This window comes from Onychostoma macrolepis, chromosome 03 (assembly GCF_012432095.1).
Source record: "Onychostoma macrolepis isolate SWU-2019 chromosome 03, ASM1243209v1, whole genome shotgun sequence".
Taxonomy (NCBI): Eukaryota; Metazoa; Chordata; class Actinopteri; order Cypriniformes; family Cyprinidae; genus Onychostoma; species Onychostoma macrolepis.
In genome coordinates, this window is record NC_081157.1 from 6,305,372 (window position 1) to 6,332,955 (window position 27,584).

General features: G+C 38.0%; 1 protein-coding gene and 1 pseudogene across 1 annotated transcript; both read right to left on the reverse strand.

The window, feature by feature from the left end:
- Window positions 1–208: 208 nt before the first annotated feature.
- On the reverse strand, window positions 209–9,473 carry LOC131536650 (general transcription factor II-I repeat domain-containing protein 2-like; annotated as a pseudogene).
- A 417-nt stretch (window positions 9,474–9,890) lies between these two features.
- On the reverse strand, window positions 9,891–18,349 carry LOC131536653 (beta-taxilin-like). The gene is made up of 5 exons (XM_058769701.1): window positions 17,926–18,349; window positions 16,522–16,676; window positions 15,289–15,722; window positions 14,974–15,179; window positions 9,891–12,757 (listed from the first exon to the last, which is right to left on the reverse strand). Exons 1-5 carry the CDS (start codon window positions 17,929–17,931, stop codon window positions 12,560–12,562), a joined length of 999 nt encoding a protein of 332 aa, XP_058625684.1. The 5' UTR covers window positions 17,932–18,349; the 3' UTR covers window positions 9,891–12,559.
- Between the last annotated feature and the right edge of the window lie 9,235 nt (window positions 18,350–27,584).

The following is a 27,584-nucleotide window of genomic DNA, read 5'->3' on the forward strand; positions in this document are numbered from 1 at the left end:
GCTTTGACACAATCTGTATTGTTAAAAGCACTATATAAATAAAGGTGATTTGACTTTGTCAGTGGGCAAATGTACACAATCAGCAGGGGATCAAAAAAAATTTTCCCCACACTGTATATAGCGCTTTTAACAATACAGATTGTGTCAAAGCACTTAACAGTATCAAATTGGAGGACAGAGTGTCAGTAATGTATAATGATGAGATTAAACACTCAATTTTCAGTTAAAGGCATTTCATTATTGAATTAAGAGATGTCATTGTCTAAATAGTCTCTGTGCAACCAAATTGGCGATAATCGCTAGAAATTAAGTGTCCCCAACTGAGCAAGCCAGAGGCGACAGCGGCAAGAAACCAAAACTGTAAGTTTCTCAGTATAATTCATGGATGATAACATTAGAATGGATTAGTAAAACATTGCTGCCATCTACTGGAAATCAAACACTTTTCAAATTTATTTTGAAGATTAAACAGTAGTCTACTGTATGCTAGAGAAGTGTTCAAATGAATACAGTTTTTTGCAGGAATACCAGATGTAATTATTATTGATGTTTAATTGCATTTAATTTATAAAGTGATTTAGGCAGCACCTATATTTTTATAGTTTCACTGGAAACAATTTAAAATAAGGTTAATTGTCAATAAATAACACTAACAACAATAATAAATACTGTTACAAATGTATTGTTCATTGTTAGTTCAAGTAAGTTAATATTCATGAATGTTAATGTGAGGCAAGGGGCACCAGGTAAAATCTTGTCTAGCGCAGCATATTGATAGTTTTCACGTGACGTCACACTCTCATAGGAACGCACACCTGGAGGGCAAAACCAAGCTTTGCTCCACTGACCGACAGTTATTTTTACGCAGATTGCATCAAGTAATAATGTAGTAAAACACAGATATTAAAAGGCGACATTCAGTAAACACCTTATTGATGATGTATATTTTGTACAGACAAGATGATGAAGCCAGAATATAAACACAATGTGCAAAGTTTCAAATTAAATGGCTTCCCACAGAAAACCATTAGAAGGAAAACACTGAACCGTTAAGCGGATTGCGTTCATGTTCCGGCCTCATCTGCTTGCCTGTGTAAACTATGCATCATTAATGTGGCGATTACTGAATTTGATCTTTTAATGTTACTGTTTTAAATATATTAAGGCGCTTTAAGTGTTTTTACAACATTTTGTCGCACTGTTTATGATTGAAATATTGCCGCGGGTGCTTAATATGGATCGCAAATGGCCAAAACTTGCATTTTGTTCAGAAATACCTTTTGTTTTATTCTTTTGAGAGGTGATCTAAATATTTGCGGCTGGGAAACAGACGAAGAATTGACACGCTTGTGCTGCAGTTCTGTGGATGTTTTGCTCTCCAGGTCTTCGAGCCGGTCACGTGACTGAAAGCTATGTATTGGCCAGGGCCGGTCCTGCTTGAGGGTCAGTAAATTATGGGGTAATTTTCATTTTTGGGTGAACGATCCCTTTAGCCTACACTCCAGGTCAAATAAAAGCCATAATTAGGAAAATCATATGACAATCTTCAGAAATATCATTCATTTCTGTAGAGCTGAACTGTGAATAAGAATCAAATGACTGAGTTCAGCTTTGAGAAAGAAACCGACCTGTTTGTTCCTCAGTGTCTTCATGTTTGATGCTGAATACTTCTGCAATCCTGATGTCTTCACTCTCCTCTTTAATAAAAGCCATCTTTATAACAGTGTGCCACGTGGATGTTTTTCTGTGACTTTGGACAAGATGAGAATAATTAACATAAATCCAAACTAAATGTGTTACTCGTGTGCGAATGCACTTTCCTCAAAAAAACAAAACAAAAAAAAGTTCAAAAATGTTATACAAAGCATTACAATACTGCATTCCAGTGGCGTAGCCAGAATATTATTTTGGGGGGCCGCTCTATTACATGTAGGTTATAATGTCAATATTAAATGTGCGCATTTTCAGGTGTTTGTGCGGCGTGTGGAAGCTGAACAGCAGCTCTTATACTGCATGACAGTTCAAGCCTGGTTTATACTCGTCCACACGAGCACGCGGCTCAGTTACTGCCAGAGGAATACAGAGGAAAACTGATTTCATTTAGTTTTTAATATTATTTGGTTGGTCATCAAATTCAGGAACATCCACTCTGCCATCTTCCATACATCTCTTCACCTCTGTTCTTAACTCAAAAAATCTCTTCAAGACATTTCCCCTGCTGAGCCAGCGCACCTCAGTAAAGTAAAGTACATCACCATATGTTGCCTCAATTTCTTCTAAAAAGGCTCGAAACTGGCGGTGCTGTAAACTTCTTGACCTGATGTAATTGATGCATCTTAGGACAACAGACATGACGTGTTCATATTTTAAGCATTTGCTGCACAGTGCCTGCTGGTGTATAATGCAGTGCAGAACAACTGCTGGATCTGCATTTTCCTCTTCCAACTTTCTTTGTACCAGCGCTACCAGTCCATTTTTTACCTGTCATAGATGGGCGCCATCGGTGGTAATGCCTACTAGTCTGCTCCACGGCAAACCAGCGCGTTCAATCGCGTCGCACAGCTGCTGAAATATATCTTTGGCTGTCGTACAGCCGTGCATTGGACACAAACTCAGCAATTCTTCCGTCACCTCAAACTGGTCATTAATACCTCTGATGAAAATAGCTAGCTGAGCAGTGTCAGTTTTGTCTGTACTTTCGTCAAGCGCCACAGAGTATGCAGTGAAAACTCTAGCTTTCCCACGTAGCTGATCATAAATGTCACTCGATAACTCGGTAATCCGCTCTGCCACTGTATTGGCCGATAGAGAGAGATTGTTGAACATGTTCTTCTTTTCTGGACATAGAATATCAGCGACCTTCAGCATGCAGTCCTTCATAAACTGCCCTTCAGTGAATGGCTTTCCTGCTTTAGCGATCATCTCACTCACCACGTAACTCGCTTCGACGGCAGCATCAGCATCCTTTTTGGCTCGGTGGAAAAGGCTTTGCTGGGACGTTAGCTCTCTCTGCAACTGTGTGGCTCGTTTTTTTTCTCTCGTCTTCCTGGTACTTCTCGTATTGGTCTCTGTGTTTAGTCGAGTAATGACGCTTGAGATTGTATTCCTTCAGAACCGCAACTTTTTCTTTGCATATCAGACAGGTGGCGTTTCCACTAAACTCCACAAAAAAATACTGCAGTGTCCATCTTTCATCATCCACCTTCCTTTTCGGTTTGGAATTAGACATATTTTCGTTCACAGCCAAACAAAAAATAAACTGCTACACCTCAGAAACCAGCTAACGTCTCATCAAGTCTCAATTTTCAACAAAAATGAAATTTACTAGCTGGAATGAAAAGGGCGTAATCAGATAAAATAAGAGTTTGCAGAGTTTGTATGTAAGCTACAAAGGGCTTCCGAAAGTTAGAGAATGGTGTACTCGGCCGGTGAAAAGAAAGTGTAATTTTTTTCAAGTTTCTATGTTTGTTTTGTGAACAATTATTTTTATTGAGAAAAAAAATTCCATACCACCCACCCATCCACCAGGCAGACCCACACCGTGCCAAGAAAAACAGAAAACAATGCAGTGGAGAAAAGTAAAAAGTGCAATACCCAATCACAAGAAAAAAAAAAAATGTACGGGCGTTTCTTCAACTAGGGGCACTTTTAGACTTGTTAAGTTGAATAAAAAAAAAAACTTGTTCAAAAGTCACGTAACAGTGAGTTTAAATAATTTGTCTAGTTTTAAGGTCTGTACGTGGACAAACTTAGATTACAAGAGAAATTGTTAATATTTAAAATTTTTTGACCTGCAATGAACAAATGTCATTTCCACCACATCTCAATATGCAGCTGTATATTTAAATATAGAATAACTTACGCCACTCAAGAATTGTCTAAGATCATTTTTGTAACTAGTTTTACCAGGTTTTTCACAATGTACAATAATTATACATTTGTCACTGAGATAAATTAACTGCCCTAAGGACCAAATGCTGAACTGTACACCTGTCACACTCTGAAATTTAATATTGGTTTGGGTAAGAGCTTATTAGAAAATAAATAACTTGAATTTTTATATTAAGTAAAGCATGAGCTCATAAATTGTGGATAGATTTTTAATGTGTGATGAGAACTTTTTCAATATTTTTAAAAAATGTGTGGTGATGGAAATGACAATGAATTAACGTGAATGTAGAGAAACAGCAGAGATATTTATTAGAAAAAGTCTTAAACTCATCACACTCATTAAACTCAATTCACAAAGTCATTAAACATATCAGTTGTACTTTGTAACCATAAATGTCATTTAGCTTCACTGATTAGCTTTGAATTAATGCTTAGCATTTCATGTATGCAAAATATACTTAAAATGTTTAGCTTTTTAAAAACACCCTTGAAGGTACAGCATGCTTGGAAATGACGTAGAATAAATATATTAACTGAACAAGCAATATTTACCTTGATTTTTCTTCCATATGTTGTTGATGAAAATTTAAATTTCCTCCATGTCCAACATGTGCTCTGATGTCACTGAACATTTCCATAGAAACCACCAAAGCAATCTTTCACACAAACTTCTTAAAGAGACATTACAGTGTTGTGCTGGAAATGACACCAATACTGTGCGACAGCTATATTTTGTATAAAAAGTAATATTGATAGTTGTCTCACATTAAATACTATAATGTATTTGAATTCTTTTACTAGTGCTTAATTCAGGTACATTAATAGTTACCAGATAAGTCATATTTTTAAACTGTATTTTTATTGTTGAAGTTTAAAAGTCTGGGTGTGCGACAAAGAGAAAACAGTGATTTTGACACTATTATGATGAAAAAATCATAATAGAAAGGTAGTAAAAAGTTTTTAAGGTGGTTTTATTGTTAGTTTGACAAAGAAAGATGAATTTGTCCAAAATTATATGTATTTTTAAAAATATGACCAAAGAACATAAAAGTCACCCTTATATATTTTGTGCCTTTAAGAATGAGAAGAGTGAAGTTAATGATGGCTAATCTCCAGGACAAAATGAAACGCATCCATCGAAGATGTACTGAAAAAATCCTGGGAACATTACGAGACGATTTCTACAAGTTTTAGGGCAAGAAATACAGGATTACATCAATTACAGTATGGCAACAGTCTCAATGAAACAGTAGACATTTATACGAAATGAAGGGAAGGAAAAATCAGACCTCGACTGAGAATAGATCATAAGGCATTTTTAACTTCAAACCGTCGAGTCCTCTATAATATTGCTTTCTCCAGTGAAAAGAATCAGGAGAGAAAAAATTGCACAGATCAAGCACCGTTTACAAGCAATGATTATAAGTTATGATTATCAATTATGGACTAAATATTTTCAGAGGCGACGGTTTAAAGTTAACACCTCAATAATCTAATTGTTTCTTACAAATATGCAGCTTTTCACTTAACAAGACATTAACTGATGGACTGGAGTTGTGTGGGTTATTGTGATGTTTTAATCAGCTGTTAGGACTGTCATTCTGACGGCACCCATTCACATCCATTGATGAGCAAGTGATGCATTTCTCCAAATCTGTTCTGATGAAGAAACAAAATCATTTACATCATGGGTGGCCTGAAGATAAGCACATTTTCATTTTTGGTGAACTGTTGCTTTAAGTTCAATCAACATTCTATTTTATGACATTTTAAGTGTTTTTGACATAATATATGATGACTTTCTTACAGAGCTGCTGGGTCAGAGGTGTGCTGTTGCCCGGGTGATCTGCCGCTATATGTATGGAGCGAATTTTGTGCCGATACTCATCAAACAAATCCAGCGTTTTGCAAATAAACACAATCTGCTTTGCAAAGAAAAACTCGACTTTCAAACAAACGCAAACTGATTCAATCATGTTAACAACTTTACTTATTGTGAATTTCACTAACATTGTAGTGGGGATGCTTTGTGAAAACACCCAGGCTAAATGGTTAATTATAGATATAGTAAGAAGGAAACTCACCTGTTCCCCACTCATGTTGGTCTGCTGTATTCCCTGAAAAGGTAAACGGGTGTTTCGGGTCTCGGGAGACTAGCGTAAATTGACCAACAGCGCCATCTGCTGTTTTTGGATTGTATTTGTGAGAAAATCAGCCTGCACGCATTTGTGAGAAAATCAAGTCACATTTCGTCATAAAAAGGCAAACGAGTCTCACAGTTGTAACACACAATACATATGTGGCCCTGGACTACAAATCCAGTCTTAAGTGTCAATTTTTCAAAATTGAGATTTATACAGCATCTGAAATAAGCTTTCCATTGATGCATGGTTTGTTATGATAGGACAATATTTGGCTGAGATACAACTATTTGAAAATCTGGAATATGAGGGTGCAAAAAATTCAAAATATTGAGAAAATCACCTTTTAAAGTTGTCCAAATGAAGTTCTTACTTAGCAATGCATATTACTAACCTAAATACATTGCAGATATGCTCACTGAATATAAACCTAACAGACCACTCAGATCATTAGGATCGAGTCAGTTAGAAATACCAAGGGTTCACACAAAGCAAGAGGAGTCCGCTTTTAGCTATTATGCCGCCCGCAAACCAGCTTCCAGAAGAGATCAGATGTGTTAAAACATTAGCCACTTTTAAATCCAGACTCAAAACTCATCTGTTTAGCTGTGCATTTGTTGAATGAGCACTGTGCTACGTCCCAACTGACTGCACTATGTATAATCACTTTCTATTCTTAAATGTTTTAAATTCTTTTAAAATCAATTTTTAAATCACTTTGTTTTTATTGTTGTGATTTTTATTATTTTTAATTTCTTATTATTTTTAATGACTATTTCACTTCCTTTTATGTAAAGCACTTTGAATTACCATTGTGTATGAAATGTGCTATATAAATAAACTTGCCTTGCCTACTAATCAGAAATGAAGTTTTGATATATTCACAGTAGGAAATTTACAAAATATATTAATGGAACATGATCTTTACTTAATATCCTAATGATTTTTGGCATAAAAGAAAAATCTATAATTTTGACCCAAACAATGTATTTTTGGCTATTGCTATAAATATTTGACCCTGGACCACAAAACCAGTCTTTAGTGTCAATTCTTTCGAAATTGATATTTATACAGCATCTGAAAGCTGAATAAATAAGCTTTCCATTGACGTATGGTTTGTTAGGATCGGACAATATCTGGCTGAGATACAACTATTTGAAAATCTGGAATCTGAGGGTGCAAAAAAATCAAAATATTGAGAAAATCGCCTTTAAAACTGTCCAAATTAATTCTTAGCAATGCATATCACTAATCAAAAACGACGTTTTGATATATTTGCAGTAGTGAAATTACAAAATATCTTCATGGAACATGATCTTTACTTAATATACTAATGATTTTTGGCATAAAAGAAAAATCTATAATTTTGACCCATACAATGTATATTTGGCTATTGCTACAAATATACCCCAGCGACTTAAGACTGGTTTTGTGCTCCAGGGTCACATTTATTTTTATTTATTGATTTATTTTATTAATTTATTTACAGTTCCCTGAGTCTCAGTACTGAAAAAGAAAAAACGTGAGATGAAATTCATGTGGATAGCATAGCTCAATTAATTTGTTAAAACATCTGATGTGCAGTAGGCTATTTGAGCTGATATCGAAGTCTCTGACTGCTGGGAAATTGTTCGAGGCTTCTCATTATTGAATTCTTTCTAACTGGGAAGCAGTAGACTTAAAAATGAGATTAAATGGTAAGCAAATGGAGAATTTTGTTTGTCTATGAGAAGCAACTGATATATTACAGTTTTCTTGTGATTTCTCCTCAGCAATTTTTTTCAATATTTTTTTTTTTACAGGCAACATGACTGTCATATACGGCGGGACTAGAAAAGGCTAGAAAAAGATTGGAGGTTGTCATTTGAGAACGCCTATGCTTGACGTTTGCAGGTTGTTTAGTAATCGCAGTAGGCTATGTCCAGTTCATGACCAGTTCAGAGTCAAGACTCTGAGTCAAATTTTTGTTGTTTGTTTTCCTCCATTGATGTTGGTTAAAATATAGAGCCCCTGCAATCGTCACGGACAGCTTGGTACAATTTATATGATTCTCTGTAAAAAAACAAAAAAACAAACAAACAAAAAAAAAAGAGAAGGAATTTCCCTTATTTATTTAGTTGCACTTCGTTGTATTGTGTTTTAGGGTTAATGGGAATTGTCTATATCGATGATGTCCTTATCTTTTATTTTTACAGTGCTGTCTGATACCATATAAGTTACCAAAATCTATAATCAAGTGCAAATGCATATGTATTTTTTCTACAAGCATCCAGTACAAGGTTTGCAGTATTAAAGATTTTTCTTAGAGGTATTAGAGGTTAATAATTTTACAGTTGAGACATTATAATGATAAAAGTTTCAATCAAATCATTTTTATTATAATTTTACAGATAATTGTCATTCTGATTAAGAAATGCAACATATCATTCAGTATAGATTCCCTAAAAATGAAAGCACACTTAAAATTTGTTGAAACAACTTAAAAAAAAAAAGAAAAAAAAAAGGTCTGCCTCTAGATCAGCTATGACATCCAGCACAAAGGTTTGCAGTATTATAAGTACTGGAAATGATTATTGTTTTATAATTCTGACAGGAAATATTACAGTGATTATAAAAATGTTTGCAAGTTTAATCGCTCGGTGAGGCTTTATTTTTATGTAACCCTGTAAGTCTGCTTTTGTTATTATTATCGAAACAACTGAAATGTTGTTCCATAAAGGTTTTCCAACTCTTCCTCTAAATCGGGGTGGGCAAACTCGGCCCTTCTAGGCCACTTTCATTCAGAGTTTAGATCCAACCCTAATCAAATGCACCTGAACCAGCTAATCATTGTCTTGCTGCTGAAGGTGAAGGTGATGGAGTGGCCAAGTATGTCTCCAGACCTGAACCCTATTAAGCACATGTGGGGCATTCACCATGTGTCTAACATCCAGCAGCTCCATGATGTTATTGTGGAGGAGTGGAAGAGGATGCCAGCAACAACCTGCGCAGCTCTGCTGAACTGCAAAGTGTCATAATGTCCCATATCTCGAAGACGCTGCAGTAAAATGGTTTTATATGAGGTGTACGTATAGTATGGGATGTCCACTACAAGAACTGACCGTTCATTTCTGAGTCTGTCTCTCAAAAGTGTTCGACAGCAGCGTCCCGACTCCCTACCAGTGAAACTTTAAGTTTATTTTCCTCACGAACAGTGCCGTTGTTACCTCGCTTCGCTTGTGAGAAATGTCATGTACTTTTAAGTTGCTAAACTATTTACTGACAAAGTCGTCAGTGTAGCGCTAACAACATTAGCGCGTGTGTTTTCATGTGTGTAAACTGTGTGTCTGTGAGGGAGAGAGAGCGGGAGAAATAGAGTATGAGCTTTAGGTACATAATAAAACCTCATTTTGTGGCAAAACATGGAGATGATCTGTCGTTTTTATCCCATTGCTTTCTATATTTATGTATTTGGCCAGTGTCTTGTTGGTTTTGGTTGTATTGCTGTTGTAAGACCTTTTGAAATAACTGAAATCATTTGGTGAAGTGATAAGGTCATATGTCTGGTCAAGAGCTGCCTGGAACTACGTTCGCCAGCCAATCAGATTCAAGCATTCAACGGCCCGTAGTATAATAAATTATAATAATATAGTATGATATTTTGTATTTGAATGTTTAATCTTATCTTTATTACAGTAATTGTGAGTTTGGAACAGTTCACTATCAAGCATCGATCTTGATACAATATAATTGAAGCTGGCACAAGTATTGCAGAATTAATAATAGTAATATTAATATATAATACTAATAATCTATTATAGGTAACTTGGAGCTGGAACTGGATGATAGAGAGCTAATACTGTTAAACTGGTCAATTATTTAAGGTTAAATTCTTAAAATAATGAATTTACCGCTGCAAAATTTACACACACACACACACACACACAAATATTCAGGACAGCCTACAGTCTTGACAGGGCTATTATGGAGAATATTATTCAGTTGTATTTCTTAATCTCATTAGCTGATAGACAATAAACAAACTTCATTCTCCTAGTTTTGCATTCAAATTACTTTACTTGTTTTTTTTTTTACTATTCTTTATAAACCGTCATTTGAGGCGTCTTCAACACTAATTGGTTCATAACACCACAGAGCCTAATTAGCATAGCATGTGAGCTACATAATACAGTACTTCAAATGTGCTTTCACTGCATTACCTTGCATCTCCAAATAATTCTTGGTTTATTACAAAATGGGGTTACACTTTATTTCGATAGTCCACTTTAGACATTCTACTAACTTTTAAGTAACTTTGTAACTACGTCAACTACATGTCAACTAATTCTCATTCATTTGCAACTACATGTCTACTAACTCTCAGAGTATACTGTTAAGGTAGGTTTAGGGTTAGTAGAATAAGTTGACATATACTTGCAAAGTTTCTCATAGTCAGTATGTTGTGGACCCTGTAGCGAATTAGCTTAAAAAGGGAATTATTTATAATTAATTATAACTGGTTATAATTAATAATAAATATTTAGATTAGATCTTAGAATTAACTGTAGCAGAATTGATATTACAATTACCTGATCTGTCCGTTCACCGAGCAGACAATATAATTATTTATCAATTCTAGGAAGATTACTTTCCTGGCCAAGGAACAATAGCCTTCCTTCTTATACAGTGCTAGCAGTAGTTTAGCATGTAGCACAGAGCAATCATTCAGTGACTTTGAAATGTGAGCGGAACACAGAGACAATCAATTGTGAATGTAAGGGATTTAATAAATGAAACTATAACTAACATACAAACAAACTAAGCAAAACATACATATATAGAATGAAGGAAAGTAAGGAAAAGAGAGAGAAGAGCAAAGAATGGCAGTATTTCACATCAATTAACCACAACCTAAATGAGAATCATCAAAGATACAATTCACCTTAAAAGGGGTTCAAACTTAAACACGCATCTAATCAGTTGTAAATGTTTACTTGCATTGGTTTGTTGCTGAATAAGAGTCTTGATGCGGTAGACGAGGTCCTCGATGATTTCTTTAGGAGGGAGTTGAAGAAGTCCACAGCAAATCCACAAAGTTACTTGAAGGTAAACACTGCCGGAAGGTTAAACTCAAGAGGAGAGTTTTGGAGTGTGTTTGTCTCAAGAAGAAGAGTTTTGAGGCGAAGATTAGTCTGGGTTCGGCACTTTTAATGGTACATGGCCGCGCCTATTTGGTGGGTGGAGTGGCCAAACAGAGGCATGCATTTTGAGCGGGAGAGATACCCTTCGTCTCCGTTTATGGCCCATTTGCATTTTATTGCTGATCTGGACCACTAGTGCAGCTTTTAATTCAAAACATAGTAAGAATTGTTCGATGCATTTCACGATCACATAGTGTACATTACTGTGTGAGAAATAAAGAGAAGATCATTTTGATACCAAGAAGGTAACCTCCAAATGATATTAAAGAAGAGATACACTCATACACTGGAATATAGGCATTTAACGTCTAACTAATACAAGAAAAGGGTTTTAACCAAGTTAATATAACAGGGGAATATACATACAACACATGCATATAGCAGATACATTTATAACTGCTTAATTATAGCCTAAATAGAGAAAATGTCTTTAGGTGTGTGTGTGACATGTATTGGAAATTGTGAAGATAGACAAATGGTCTGCTCCCTGGCATTCTGTGGAATGTGTTTGAAGCTTGATACAGACGATCTGTTTAGCATCCTTTTGATAGTGATAAAGACCATCTGCAATTTAGTACCCATATAAATGTAAACGCTGAGGCCAGGTCAGTAATTTACATGCAAATGTCAAAAGGCTAAAAGGTTTTTTTTTTTTTAAACAAAGTGTAATCAGCCATCACTGATCCGTAACAAACGTTACAACCCATCAAAATAAAGTGTTAGAAGATATTAAGCAGACAGTCTACTAATACTCTAATGACTGCTAGTTGACATGTAGTTGCAAAGTTACTTACTGTTAGTAGAATGTCTAAAGTGGACTATCAAAATAAGTGTTACCCAAAATGTCTTTAACTTTCTGATTAACACTAAATGCAGTAAATTCGTTTAGACAAGGGTTGTGTTTATATTGCATTACAGTTAAAAATAATTCCACAATTTCTTCTGCATTTTTATTTTCTTTTGTGTTCTAGAGAAGGTATCAACAAATATCGTCACCGCTATTAACATGATTTATGGATGGAAGCAGAACTATTGTACACGAAGCATTAGAAATGGCTTTTTTAAGGATTTGGCTACAATTAAATGTTTCATGTATTTTTTCTTTATTGTGTGACATATACATTAATCATGTGACCAGACCACAAGATCTGTATGTAGCATAATAAAAATGCAAAGAGACTTTGAAAGAGAGAGCCATAAACTGATCTAAATAATATTCGTAACATCAGCTTAAAGAACATGTATATGCAGAACATGTTCAAGAGCAGTTGTAAAGATTACAAAGCATTATGAAAATGACAAGAGAAGCTGTATGCATTGATTTGTGTAAGAAGCATTCAGGAAGCATCATTTCTGGGTGTCACACAGTGCTGGCGGATCTGGATTGATTTTCTTCAGCTTCTCCGTGATAGACACATACTGCTGCTTCCTCTCCTCCTCAGAGAGCGAAGACGGATTGATGTCCAGGAATTTATATGCATCTCTAGATTGAATGCGGAAGGCGCCTTGAACTCTCTGACAGCACAAACCAAATCTCTTCCAGTACTGAAAGATAAAACGCATGGCACCATTAATCACATGTACTAAAATATATTTGATTAAATATGTGGTCATAATTGAACTAGTTTCAACTTCAATAATGAGCTGCACTGATAAATAATTTAAAAACAACAAAAAAAAAAAGACACGATGAAAAAAAAAAAAAAAAAAAATCCTACATTCATGATGATTTTAAAAGGTTAGTTCAATGTAAACTACAGCTTTAAAAGCCAAGAATGGTTGGTCAATATATATTATTGAAGCGCAACAGAAACATTTTACATTAATTGTTTTTTTAAAACACACACGATCAATGAAACATCTTAATATATACTGTATGTTTTTCTTCAATTTTGAGTATGTTACAGAATTAATGTAATAATTGAATCAATTCTAAATGTATTAAATGTTATAATATCTAGATTCAACAAATAACAGGTGACTGCTTCAAAAAGGTGACAATAATGCCAGTAGATGGATTCTGTGCAGTGTTAATTTTGGCAGGGATTTTTGATTTAGTCTTAGGACGAAAATGCTTAATAGTCTTAGTCACATTTTAGTCATTTGAGTATTTCATAGTTTTAGTCGACGAAAAGTCGTTATATTTTTGTCAACTTTTAGTCTTTACTTTTAGTCAAAGTGCAGTTAACAACATTTATTTTGGTAGCTATTTTATATGTAGTATTCAAACAAAAATAGGCATCAATTCTTCTCTCTTTAGACCAAATCAATTAAGCTTATGAGAAATTTGAATCAAGGATTGAATTTGGAAAAACTGGAATACATTTTCATTTTTTGGTAGAGATACAAATTAAACTCATTTTTCAGATACAGTAGCTTTACTTAAATGTTAACCAACAAAAGATGTTAAATGTGTACTTATGACACGGATAATTAGGAACGCTGTCCCTTTAAGACGGAAGGCATGCATGTAATACTGACACACATTCAGTTTTCATCCACCTGTTTACGCTCACTTAAGCCATAACTGACTGTATTTATGCGAGATACTCTGACTCTACACGATAGACACAGGACTGCTGTATGTGTATTTGAGCGCTGAGAACTGATCGCGCGCTGTATGAGAAGTGGAGAGAGCGCTTCTATCAGCGCGACTCCGCCTGTCCCGCCGTCACTAACTTTAAATTAATCGACGAATTGTGACTCCCGGGAAAAACGGGACGTCTGGTCACCCTATCCCTAACCCTTCGGGTGCTGAGGCTATTGTTTCAGATCATTAGTTTGCGTTTTGATACGCCCCTCATCTGATTGTAATCCAATGACAGAGACCCACATTTTGAAAGACAAGACAGTTAATTTAGGATGTATTTTGAATGTCCGGTAGTTCTCAAATAACATTTTAGTCCCGTCTCGTCTTGTTAATGAAGACGCGGCATAAATTTCATCATAGTTTTTATCATCAGACATTAATTTTAGCTCGTCAACGTCTCGTCTTAGTCACAGAAAAAAGGTTCGTTGACGAATATTTTTCGTCTTCGTCGACGAAATTAACACTGTTTTGAAGTCATGTTATTTTTTTCATATTTCAGCAATCTCTCCCAATATGGTTTTTTAAACTGATAAATGTGTAGATGCTTACTGTAGTTTTATGTAGCAGAGTCTTGTATAAGACCGTGGGATAATGGGCCTAATGGGTCATAAAGTGGCATTATTGCAGAAAATGATTTCCAGATTAAAGCTATTCAGTTACTAGGCTACTAGTCAAAATAAAGTGTAAAATCTAAATGAATATTAAAGTGCATAACTTGATAAAATGTAGAAGTAACACAAAACAGGTGCCTAAAAAGGACATTATAGCCATGTACTGGGCATTACTGCCACAACATGACTGACGCCACTTTAAGGGCTCCTTGTTAAAAAAAAACTCTGTTTGTTATTCTAGACAAATCAAAAAGCAGTGTGCACAACTGTGCATTTATTTATTTATTTATATCTTTTTTCTCTTGTCACAAGGCATCCTCGTCTGATTCTAGTTAAGATGGTAATAACTTTCAATGATCAGACACTAGCATCTTGCTTCAGATTACAAAACTCTTTGCTTTGGATTCTGGAAAATATACTGTAGCATCAGCTGTACACTATTAATCAGAGTATATTATGAATAAACAAAAACAACATAGGAACTGAAAGTGAGAACTCAGAGAGTTCATGAAAGGCATAATCAAACTACATCAGGAACATTTGCTCAACGTCTAACTTACCTTTCCTGCATCGTCAATGGAGCTCAGAAACTCATCCTTCATGTCCTCCATGTCAACGAGTTCCTCCCCAACAAAGGTTTTATTTTTCAGCGTGTACAGAATCGCATCCACCTTCTCCCAAAACTTTTTCAGATCAACCAGAATTTGTTGGATTTGAGAAAGACACTTCTGGACTTCCTTCAGATGCTCAGGATCGGGGATCTCACCTGGAATGATTCATGAGAGATCGTTGTGAAGAACGTGTCAAGAGCATAACATGCATGCAGATGAATTTACTGTATGTTTGTAACAATAACATCATAGAGAGACTCTCACCCATTCGTATTTTACAATTGGCCAGCTTCAGCTGAAGATCAAGCTGCTTGATTTTGATGTTCCACTCTTCATTTTTCAGACGGCTCTTCTCAGAGTCGAGTTGTTTCAGTTTTCTATCCAGAGCGATGGCACTAGGCTCCTTCATAGCATCTGGATAGCCTCTAAAAAAGTCAAGGAACTTCATAGTCCAGTGGGCATGTTCTTTCTGAAATCTTCTGATGAAGTCGTTCAGCTCGTCAGTTGTTTTTTTAATTTGTTCCTCATTCATCTCTATTGTGTCGACTACTCTTTTCAGATCCTTTCCGAGCTTGGTCAGAGCATCCTCCAGACCCTTCATCTCGTCAGATTTTTTCTCTTTTTTTTCTTTGGTCTCGTCTTGTTCTTGATACACGTCACTGGTGGATTTTTTCACACTTTCGTTGTGTCGATCATACCTGAATAATACAGTGCATTTCAAATAAATAATTGAATGTAGAGAAGACCTTCCTTTCTTCTCTTTTTTCATGCTCAAACAGTAACTTTACACATATCATTTCTATATGATCTATACCTATATACATTGACACCTTTTACAAAAAAATATATGTGACTCTGGAGCACAAAACCAGTCTTAAGTCGCTGGGGTATATTTGTAGCAATAGCCAAAAATACATTGTATGGATCAAAATTATACATTTTTCTTTTATGCCAAAAATCATTAGGACATCAAGTAAAGATCATGTTCCATGAAGATATTTTGTAAAATTCTTACCGTAAATATCAAAACTTCATTTTTGATTAGTGATATGCATTGCTAAGAATTAATTTGGACAGTTTTAAAGGCGATTTTCTCAATATTTAGATTTTTTGGCACCCTCAGATTCCAGATTTTCAAATAGTTACATCTTGGCCAAATATTGTCCGATCCTAACAAACCATACATCAATGGAAAGATTATTTATTCAGCTTTCAGATGATGTATAAATCTCAATTTTGAAAAATTGACAATTAAGACTGGTTTTGTGCTCCAGGGTCACATTTTATTGTTATGACCCAAAACATCTTGTGATCCATGACCCTGTATAGCAAATTATTTGAATACTTAAAAATAATCACCATCTGTACAAGCAAGACAACAACAAAAGACGACTCTGGACATCAAATGTACCTGCAATTATAAAATCACCCATGTGTTTCCACTTTGAATTAAGTTGGTGCACGTTTGTTCCTATAAGATATTACTAATATTTTCACCTCTTCACTGTGTCATCCACTTGTGCTACGATGTCAGTGATCCACTCTTTGGCTTTCATCAGGTACCTCACCGCCAAAACGGGGTTGTTCTTCTCCACAGCTTGTTTCAGTATTGGAAACAGGGAGGTGACCAGGTTGGAACTCGTGCCGACACACTACGAGAAAACATCGATCACCAAGTTAATCATGTGATAGACTAGTAAGTCATGACGATTCACAGTGACTACACAACCGTACACAGTTAAAAACATCAGCGAATCATAACAGTATAGTAACTTCTGAAGTTATGTGACGCTGTCATGACTAATTGTGGTCATTTCTTATTTTCTAGTTTTCTCTTCCTGTTCTAGCTCGTTGTGAAACGTGTCCAAATATTGTCCGGTGTACCTGTGCTGCTTAGTTCTTCTGTTAGCTGTGCGTTGCTGTGTTGTCTTGTGATACAAAGCTGTCATGTTTAAGTTCAACAGTTGGATTATTATTATCTTCATGCATGGATCACATTGTTTTTAGACTGCTTCTCAATGTTTTCCACCCAATTCTATGGCTCCGCCTCCTCTGCTGATGCTGTGTGGTATTCTAGCTTTGCCTTCTCTGCACTTTCCTTCCTGTGATGGCCTGAAGCAAGCTCTATCTGTGAATCCAGTCTTTGCTGATTCTGATGAATCTTTGGATGACTCCTCTCAGTCCAGAGCATGGGCATCACTAGGGGGGCTTTCTACTCAGCTCCCCCTAAAAATTTGTGATTAACTCCATAAACTATACACAAATTTGTGATCGCCTCAGTCCCCTTTAAATTCCATATTAAAATGGCGGCAGACTTCGATCGGCTCCTCCCCGTCTTTCAGTGTGTTCTTCAGTCCGCAGACCGCGGCGGCGCAGAGCGAGAAACAGAGGTCAAGGTGTGTGTTTATCGATAGATTGTAATAATATCTGCATCTGTGCACTTCTTTGTCATAAATACAGTTTGATGTCATTTTGATACATGATGATACAAAATGTCATGGGGAGCAATCGGTTTCCCATCTACTGTAAAGCTTTCGCTGCGTTCACCCCTCATCACATCACAGCTGTTTCCTCCAGTGAAAATGTAACGTTAGCCCTTACACAGATGAACGCATACTTTATAAAACAATCATGTTGCCATTTTCATTTGAAAATGTAGCTTTAAGTATAAAACATATTACAGTGCATGTGGCATTAACTAGGCCTTCCGTTCAGTCATGCTCAGAAATGATTAAAGACAGTGACAGAGAGCACCTTTTGAAAGTTAATCACAGCATTCACACAATCCACTGTCCAGCCTCATAGCTGAAATGTTAAAGCAGGAAAGACTCTTTTAGAAGAAACATTTAAATCAGAGGGCTAATAGCTGACATTGATGTTATGATGAATTAGGCCTCATACCTTCATCAGAAGGGCTTCAGAGGATCCGAACAGCAGTTGTGTTTCAATAGCTTGATCTCTGATCAGACGCTCCAGCTTTGGGAATCCTCCCAGACTCAGGAAAGCCAGGTGATAAAGGAGAGCCGTTCGCTCCGCAGATGGAAGAAGCTCCTGAATGAAATCCGCTCTCAATGTAGAGTTGTCATCGACAATCTCTGAAATATTTCAAACATTTGTGATGTTAACAACCTTTGGCATTCAGTAGCTAATGGATGAAAAAGGATACTGTACAAATAAAAGGCTATTTTGGTTTGAATTTGTTTTAATTAAATCAATACACTCTAAAAAATGTTGAGTTGTTTTCAATCCATGGCTGGGTAACAGCAACCCAGCGTAGGTTACATTTATAATCCAATGTGTGTTTTGTCCAATATTTACCCAGCCATGCGTTGAAAACAACCCAGGATGTTTGTTTTTTTTTAGTGTAAGGAGACAAAATATGCACAGGAAATCCCTGCAGAACTGTGACAAAAACCACTGTCATAACATTTTAAAGGGAACTCACCCTATTTCCAAGACCCTGGTTACGCCTGTTATTAAGATGCATTTTGGTCAATCAGATCACAAGTGGACAAAGGAGACACATACGTGTTAACACCTGCTGTCTCTTTTGTCCACTTTCAACCACTTCTGTCCTGATTTCTTGGAGGAGATGATTTATGGGTGAGCAAATGAATGGGCGCATGCAATTTACATATAAACGTGACCGGAGCGGAGATGGCAGAAAATGCGTTTCAGATGGTCGAATGCGTTTTCAACTTCCTCTTAAAGTGGTTGAAAGTGGACAAGCTCAAAACCAGAAAATATTCCAAAATACTTCCTCTGTCGCCACTGGATTGACCATTAGTTTTTAATGAACTCTTCTTTTCATACAGCTGCTTTGAAATGCATTATGATTTGTGAGATAAAGTTTAAAACATGCCAAATAATGTTAAATTCATGTTTATAATGGGAACACAAACCTTTAAGAAACATATTATATGCTGTCATTAAAACCCATGTTGTTGCAAAGGACACGTATCACATACTCAGGTTTATTACCTAGCGCAGTCTTCTGTAAAAATACTGAAAGAATCCTATAGTGTGGGGAGTCACTACATTTTAGAATTAGAAGATGACTCGGTAACACTTTATAATAACTTTCATTAATAAATCATCAACAAACATTATGTAATGCTTAACGGATCATTAGTTAATATATATTCACATATCTAGAAACATGAAATAATGTGCTTGTTAATTTTTTACTAATAAAAGTATTAAACATTACCTAACAATTACAGTTCATGTAAATAAAAATGCTTACAAATGTCATTATGTCATTACGTGTGGTGGTGCTCAAGAAGGGCAAGGAGACGAAGGCTTGAAAATCTAAACTCTTTTACTGAAGAACATAAAGTCACATCACTTCACAATAACATAAATGTAACATTGTTAAGACTAGCCAAGGGAGAAAACCAAACTGAAAGCTTATAAAGGGAACCGGAACAAAAGAGCAAACAACATAATCAGAATCAGGTGGGGACGGACTTCCGGTTATGAGGTGTGCAGAGTAGTCGTGCGCGCTTAGCCTGCTCCCGCAGTTTATCTTTAAGTTTCTTGTTAAACTTTTCTTTTTACATCTTTAGTGCCAACAAAGTATCCTAAACGGGCTGTAATTGTTTGGATCGCCTCATCATGTCTAAAGCTAAAGGAAAACTCGCAGAAAAGGAAAAGGAGTGCCCGCCGATTTCTATGGCCGACATAAGTTCGCTGTTGGACGAACACAGAGCGGCCCTTTCTGCCGATTTCAAATCCTCATTCGAGTCAATTTCTTCTACGCTGGATAGCATTCAGTCAACTATTAACGATCACGGGCAACGCATTGACTCTATCGAAGTTAACGCCACTTCAGTTGACCAACGGCTCCAGCAACTTGAGGGCGCCTACTCCGTGTTGCAGAAAGACAATGATCTGCTCAAACAAAAAGTAGCTGATCTGGAGGGACGCAGCAGACGTCAAAACATTTGGATCATTGGACTACCTGAATCGATCGAAGGGCCTCGTCCATCAGCTTTTTTCTCTCAATTGCTCATCGATGTGCTTGGTCCGGAGGTCCTCACTTCGCCCCCCGAGATAGATCGAGCGCATCGGAGCCTCGCTCCCAAGCCAGCGCCGGGAGGAAAACCGCGGCCCGTCATCTTGCGTTTCAACCGATTTCAAGTTAAAGACCTTGTAATCCGCGAGGCTCGCAAACGGGGCGTCCTACATTACAAGAAACATCAGATTCGCATTTTTGATGACTACAGCCCCAAAGTATTGAAGCAGCGCGCCGAGTACAGAGGTCCGATGGCCGAGCTATACAAACGTGGGTACAAGCCCGCGCTCCTTTATCCAGCCAGGCTGCGCATCACTCAGCCCAACGGGGATAAAACTTGGCTCCTGTCTGCTACGGATGCTGTCAAGTTCGTTCAAGACTTAAACACGAACTCGTAAGAAGGCCAACTGACATTTTCTGATTATTAATGCCTTGTTGCACTGTTGCTGTATGCATCGTTGGACTGTGGTTTTGGCTGCGCATACTCAACGGGGATAAAACTGGACTCCTGTGATGCTGTCAAGTTCAACACGAACTCCTAGAAAGCCAACTGACATTTTCTGATTATTGATGACTTGTTGAGCTGTGGCTGGCTATTATTGCGGTGCTTACCCCTTTATTTATTTGTGTCACTTTTACTCATTCATTTAATTTTCTTTATATACATTTCGCCTTATCATGGACTATAATTCCGTGAGTACCGTACACTTTTAGTTTTGAATCTTGATACATGTATCCTTGCACGGTGGTTCTGCTGTAAGATAAATGCAGTTTTGCTACATAGTTATGTAGCCCGCGCGGTTCGTATAAGTTCTAGCTTCATGGCTCTGTGCTTTCTTTTGAGACGTTCGATTGATAAGGTTTAACGCATGTTCTTTAAATCTTTACACCTTAATGTGGGGGCAGTGCGATTGATATAAGGAAGTATTAATCTTAGCTGATCTTTGTATCAGAGTGCTGTTTGTTGCTGTTGTTTTCAGCAACTGGTTTGCTATGTTCAATGTGTGCAGGTTTTTTTTTTTTTTTTTTCCTTTCTTTTTCAAATCTTTTATTTTGCTTTCGGGAATTTGTCATGGCTGCAGATTTTTGTTGGATTATTACTTCTAAAAGACACTTATGTTAAATTATAACACCAGTTCTGCATCCAGCGGTGCTTTGAGTTTTATCAGCTGGAATGTGAAGGGGTTGAACTCACCTGTGAAACGCAATAAAGTGTTTGATCACTTGAGAAGTTTAAACACTAAAATTGCTTTTCTGCAAGAAACCCACCTTAAACCATCTGACCATATGAAACTTCGTAGAGGTTGGGTAGGCCAACTTTACCATTCTTCATTTTCAAGTAAGGCTCGTGGGACTGCAATCCTAGTGCACAAATCTGTACCTCTATCTGTTTCTAAAGTTATATCGGATCCTAATGGTCGCTTTATTATTGTTACTGGAAAAATCTTTGGTAGTACTTTGACTTTAGCTAATGTATATGGTCCAAATTGGGATAATGAGGATTTCTATAAAAAATTTATTTTCTCTCTTCCAGACTTAGTTTCTAGTCAGCTTATTCTGGATGGAGACTTCAACTGCTGTCTTGATCCCTCACTTGATCGTTCTTCCAAAAAGCCCCTCTCTCAATCTAAATCATCTAAAATCATTCAACTGTTTATGGAGCAGTATGCAGTTTCAGATGTATGGCGCTTTTTCAACCCCAGTGATAAGCAGTTTTCTTTTTTTTCTCCTGTACATGGTACCTTTTCTCGAATTGATCTCTTTCTCATCGATAATAAGTTGCTCTCCACTGTTTGTACCTGTTTTTATAGTCCTATAGTAATTTCAGATCATGCTACCATCATAATGGATATCTCATTTCCAGGTGTATCTTTCACGCGATCCACTTGGCGCTTTAATTCATTTCTTCTTACTGACTTAGATTTCATTGAAACCATTAACAGTCGCATTGATCTTTTCATTTCTACCAATGTTAACCCAGAAACATCGGCATCAACAATCTGGGAGACATGCAAAGCCTTTTTACGTGGAGAGATCATTTCCTACTCTGCCTTTCGGAAAAAAAAATTGTGCTGAAAGGGGCATCTCTATTTCTAGGGATTTGGTGAATTTGCAGTCCAAATGCGCAGCCGCACCTGACCCTGAACTTATCAAAGATTTGCTTATTAAAAAGTCTGAATTTGATATATTGGCTGCTGATGGGGCAATTGAAGCATTACTTAAGTCTCGTCATAATTATTATGAATCTGGAGATAAGCCAGGCAAAATATTAGCCCACCAAATTCGACAATCTGCCTCAACCCAACATATCTTACAGATCAATACCATTGATGGTACAACTATTAACCCTCAAACTATTAATGACCAATTCAGGAGTTTTTAGTCTTCCTTGTATGCTTCTGAGTGTTCATCTGAAGAGGCTGAATTTGATGTTTTTTTTTAGCCCCCTAAACACTCCTTCCATTGACCCTGAGACATCTTCTAGATTGGAGGAGCCTTTTACTGTAGATGAAATTAAAGGTGCATTACTTTCAATGCAGAGTGGGAAATGCCCTGGGCCTGATGGTCTGCCTACTGAATTTTTTAAAGCGTTTGCTGATAAACTTTCCCCATTACTTCTAAACATGTTTAATGAATCCTTACAATCTGGCATACTTCCCCAAACTTTAAGACAGGCCACCATCTCACTAATATTAAAGAAGGGAAAGGATCCGCTTCTTTGTAGTAACTATCGCCCTATTTCTTTGTTATGTGTGGATGTTAAACTATTAGCTAAAATGCTGGCAAGGCGTTTAGAGGCTGTTCTGCCTTCAATTATTTCTACAGACCAAACGGGGTTTGTTAAGGGAAGACACTCTTTCCACAACATCAGGCGTCTTTTTGATGTATTGTATTCTCCTTCAACATCTACCACTCCTGAGCTGGTTATTTCGATGGATGCAGAAAAGGCATTTGACCGAGTGGAGTGGCCTTATTTGTTCTACACTTTAAAAAGATTTGGATTGGGCAGTACATTTATTTCCTGGATTAAACTTCTCTATGCTTCTCCTTTAGCTCGTGTCCGTACCAACAGTAACTATTCTGACTATTTTCCTCTCCGACGCGGTACTCGGCAGGGCTGCCCACTCTCCCCCTTACTGTTTGCTATTGCCATTGAACCTTTGGCAGTAGCCCTTAGGTTCGGTCAGATGATGGGGATCACAAGGGGGGGTTCTGTTCATAAACTGTCTTTATACGCCGATGATCTTTTACTTTTTATCTCTGATCCGGACAGATCCATACCCCAAGTGTTAGCTTTATTGACAAAAATTTGGACAGGTCTCAGGGTATAAACTAAATTTTCATAAGAGTGAACTCATGCCTATAAACTCTGCGGCCATAGCTTATCCTCTTTCAAAACTCCCGTTTAAGACATCACTAGATCATTTTAATTATCTGGGCATCTGTGTAACTAAAAACTATTCTGATCTCTTTAACTGTAATTTCTCTCCTCTGCTGGATCAAATGACTAAAGATTTCCAACGTTGGTCTTTGTTACCTCTTTCCCTAGCAGGTAGGATAAATTCTATAAAAATGAACATACTGCCTAAATTTTTATATCTCTTTCAATGCATACCAGTTTTTATTCCCAAACATTTCTTTCATTCTTTGGACAGCTCTATTTCTCAGTTTATCTGGAATGGGAAAACTCCTAGAATACGAAAAGGCATCTTACAAAAAACCAAGGAGTTGGGTGGTTTAGCACTACCCAACTTCTTGTTTTATTATTGGGCTGCAAATGTTAGAAATATGTTATTTTGGTGTAGTTCTGATGATCAGCCCCCTCCCTGGTTAAGAATTGAGGAGGTTGCATGTGGTAAATCTTCACTTACGTCTCTTCTCTGTCTTCCTCTCTCATTATCTCCTTTAACATTTTCCAAGAATGTTATAGTTAAGAATTGTCTAAAGATCTGGTGTCAATTTAGGCGTCATTTTACTGTACAGTCAACACCTCTTTTATCCCCAGTGCACCGTAACCCCCTATTTCCTCCCTCTCTCACTGATAAGGCTTTTGTGGCTTGGCTGAACCGTGGGATCATTTCTATTAAACATCTCTACTTTGACGGAACGTTTGCTTCATTTGAACATTTGTCTCAAGTTTTTAACTTGCCAAGGTCCCATTTTTTAGATATTTGCAAGTCCGAGACTTTGTCCGTAAGCATTTTCCCGGGTTTCCCATGAGCCCACCTTCCACCCTTGTCGATAGTATTTTCAATACTAATCCTTACCAAAGAGGAGCTATCTCTACAATATACAATACTTTATTTGCACTTCAACCCCTGGATTCTGATTGTCTTCGGATAACCTGGACTAGGGACCTTAACACTGAGATAGATGCAGAGACATGGCAGTTGGTTTTAAAACGTGTTCATAATTCATCTGTTTGCGCTCGACATGGGGTTTTACAGTGTAAAGTTGTTTACAGAGTACACTGGTCCAAAAGTAAATTAGCCCGTATGTTTCCCAATATTGATCCATGTTGTGACAAGTGCCATCTAGAACCAGCTAATTTAGCTCACATGTTTTGGACTTGTCCTGCTCTGTCTTTTTTTTGGGAATCTGTTTTTGATTCTCTTTCAGCTACCACATCTGTTAAACTTTCCCTCTCTCCGCTAATTGGGTTGTTTGGAGTCTTGCCTTCTGATTACTCAATGCCATCTCATTTCATTGAGCTGGTAGCTTTTCTCACTTTACTAGCAAGACGTTGTATTCTGATGCATTGGAAAGGTCCTCATGCCCCCTCTCACACTCGGTGGATAAAAGATGCTTTATTTTTTATTAAATTAGAAAAAATTAAACACAGTCTTCGTGGCTCCATAGTCAAATTCTCACAAATTTGGTTACCCTTCCTTGAGCATGTTAGAACTCTGCAGCTTTTTTTAATGCACACCACTTTAGCTGCTGTTGAGGTGTGATACAGGTATTGTCACGAGTTCCCTGTCACCAGTCACCTGCCCTGGACTCCATTTCCCAGAATCCTCCCCTGCTCACACCTGGTTCCAGTCAGCCATCTCAGTCATCAGTCAAGATCACAATCTGGATTCTGTCACCCGCACCTGATGTCTCCAATCAAGCCTCCCTACAAGAACACACTCAACCCAGTCACTCACCGTCCAGTCTACCGTTCACTACCCCGAACAGATCCCAGACCCTTTGTGCACTTACCCCTATGTACTTACCTTTTCAGACTCCCAGCTATCTTCTAGCGGTTCGCCATTGTCCCTGGTTCCCACTCTCCGTCGATCCTGCAAGGAAGGACTCTCATCAGTACACAGCAAAGACCCATTGAACTGACATCATCTCCAAGACTCTCACCTGCCAGTTGCTCCTCAATATCTGTTTTCATTCAGTCATTAAACCTGCCTAAGTTTTACTTACCTCTGTCTCCTCACCTGTGTATTGTGATAGAAGACCGGACCTACAAAACATGGAAGTCGTCGCTCACACTAGCCGGCCGCAGCTGTCTGTGGCTCACACTAGCCGGCCGCAGCTGTCACTAGTCAAGACTTCAGGCTGGTTCGGCTGCCAAGCCTGCCGCTGTTCGTGGCGAAGTCAAGGCCGCCATGGGCGGCTCTCCCAAGCCCGCTGCCATTTTAGGCTCTCTTGAGCCCGCCACCGTCCGCAGCTGATGCAAGTCTGCCGCCTGCGGCTCTCCCAAGCCCGCCATTCACAGGCAAATCCCGGCCACCATATGTGGCTCACCCAAGCCCGCCGTTCTCGGGAAAATTCATGCCGCCGTCCGTGGCCAACACAAGTCCGCCACCGTTCGCGGCCCAGGCAAGCCTGCCTGCAGAGAGTATGGCAGAGAGGATGGCAAGCCCGCCTGCAGACAGGATGGAAAACCCGCTGACGGAGTCTCAAGTGCCTTTAGGCCTATTGGTGGTATTTGAGGGGATGTCGTGGATTCCAGTGCCCCCTCCTCGCCAGTGCCCTCCTGTGCCCACTCCTCGCCAGTGCCCTCCTGTGCCTGCTCCTTGGCAGCGCCCTCCAGTGCCCGCTTCTCCAGGGCCAGTCCCCAGAGAGTCCACGCTTCCCGAGAGACCGCTCCCCCTGAGCCCCAGACTGAAACTACCTCCAGTCTCCCCAAGGAATTTTTTTGGGGGGCGGGGCGGTTAGTAGGGAGGCCGTCCGTCTGTCCCCAAACTCTGCTCTTTGAGGCCTCCAGAGCGCCCCCCCGCCCCGTTACATGTTGTATGGCGCGGGATGCGCCTTTGGGGAGGGGGGAGTGATGTCACAAGTTCCCTGTCACCAGTCACCTGCCCTGGACTCCATTTGCCAGAATCCTCCCCTGCTCAAACCTGGTTCCAGTCAGCCATCTCAGTCATCAGTCAAGATCACAAACACCTGGATTCTATCACCCGCACCTGATGTCTCCAATCAAGCCTCCCTACAAGAACACACTCAACCCAGTCACTCACCGTCCGGTCTACCGTTCACTATCCTGAACAGTTCCCAGACCCTTTGTGCACTTACCCTTATGTACTTACCTTTTCAGACTCCCAGCTACCTTCTAGAGGTGGTTCTCCATTGTCCCTGGTTCCCACTCTCTGTCGATCCTGCAAGGAAGGACTCTCATCAGTACACAGCAAAGACCCATCGAACTGACATCATCTCCAAGACTCTCACCTGCCATTTGCTCCTCAATATCTGTTTTCATTCAGTCATTAAACCTGCCTATGTTTCACTTACCTCTGCGTCTCCTCGCCTGTGTATTGTGAAAGGTATAAGGTTACGGACAGGTTTGGTGCTATGGGTAGGTTTAAGGTTAGTTAACAGGTCAACAGTGTAAAAGGGCCAAATTGATTACTATAAGGGAACACAATTCAATCTGTTTATATTATATTGTTTTGATAAATGAAGTATTTTCTTGAGTTTTTTCCCACCTCTTGATGTATAATTCAAGGAATATTCTATTTAATGATACACAACAGTATAGTAATCTAGGTGTTGAGGTAATAAAAACATGTTTTGCACCCAAATTGCAATATGTTGTCTTTAGCAAGCATTTAGCTAAACTTATAACCACCCTTTCTACAAGCATTGTTACAGTACCGAAAAATGACAGATAAAATTCCAGTGGCAATAAAGATACAAAAAATTAGTAAATGTTTATAAACATTTACAAATGATGAATAATCTCAACTTTAGATAGGGTGCTGCACAAGCATGAACAAATAATTAATAAATGATTTGTAAAGATGTGAAAATAGGGCAAATTCCGGTCATTTGGGACAGTTTTGCCATCAAAATGACTGCTAATAAAGGTAATAATGATTAATAAATGTTTCCGCACCAAAAGACCACATTTTATGTAAACAAAGAGTCTATATTTTCAGGTTTCATGTCATTTGATGTGATTGGTAAAATTATCTCATCTCAACAGTAGAGCAGATCATAATAAAGTTGATTTTGAAGGTGTGTCCTTCCTGGGGTCTTTCATGTAAATACTGATTTGTGACCTGATCAGGTCCAGGGTCCCTTTTAATTTTAATAATGTCTTAAT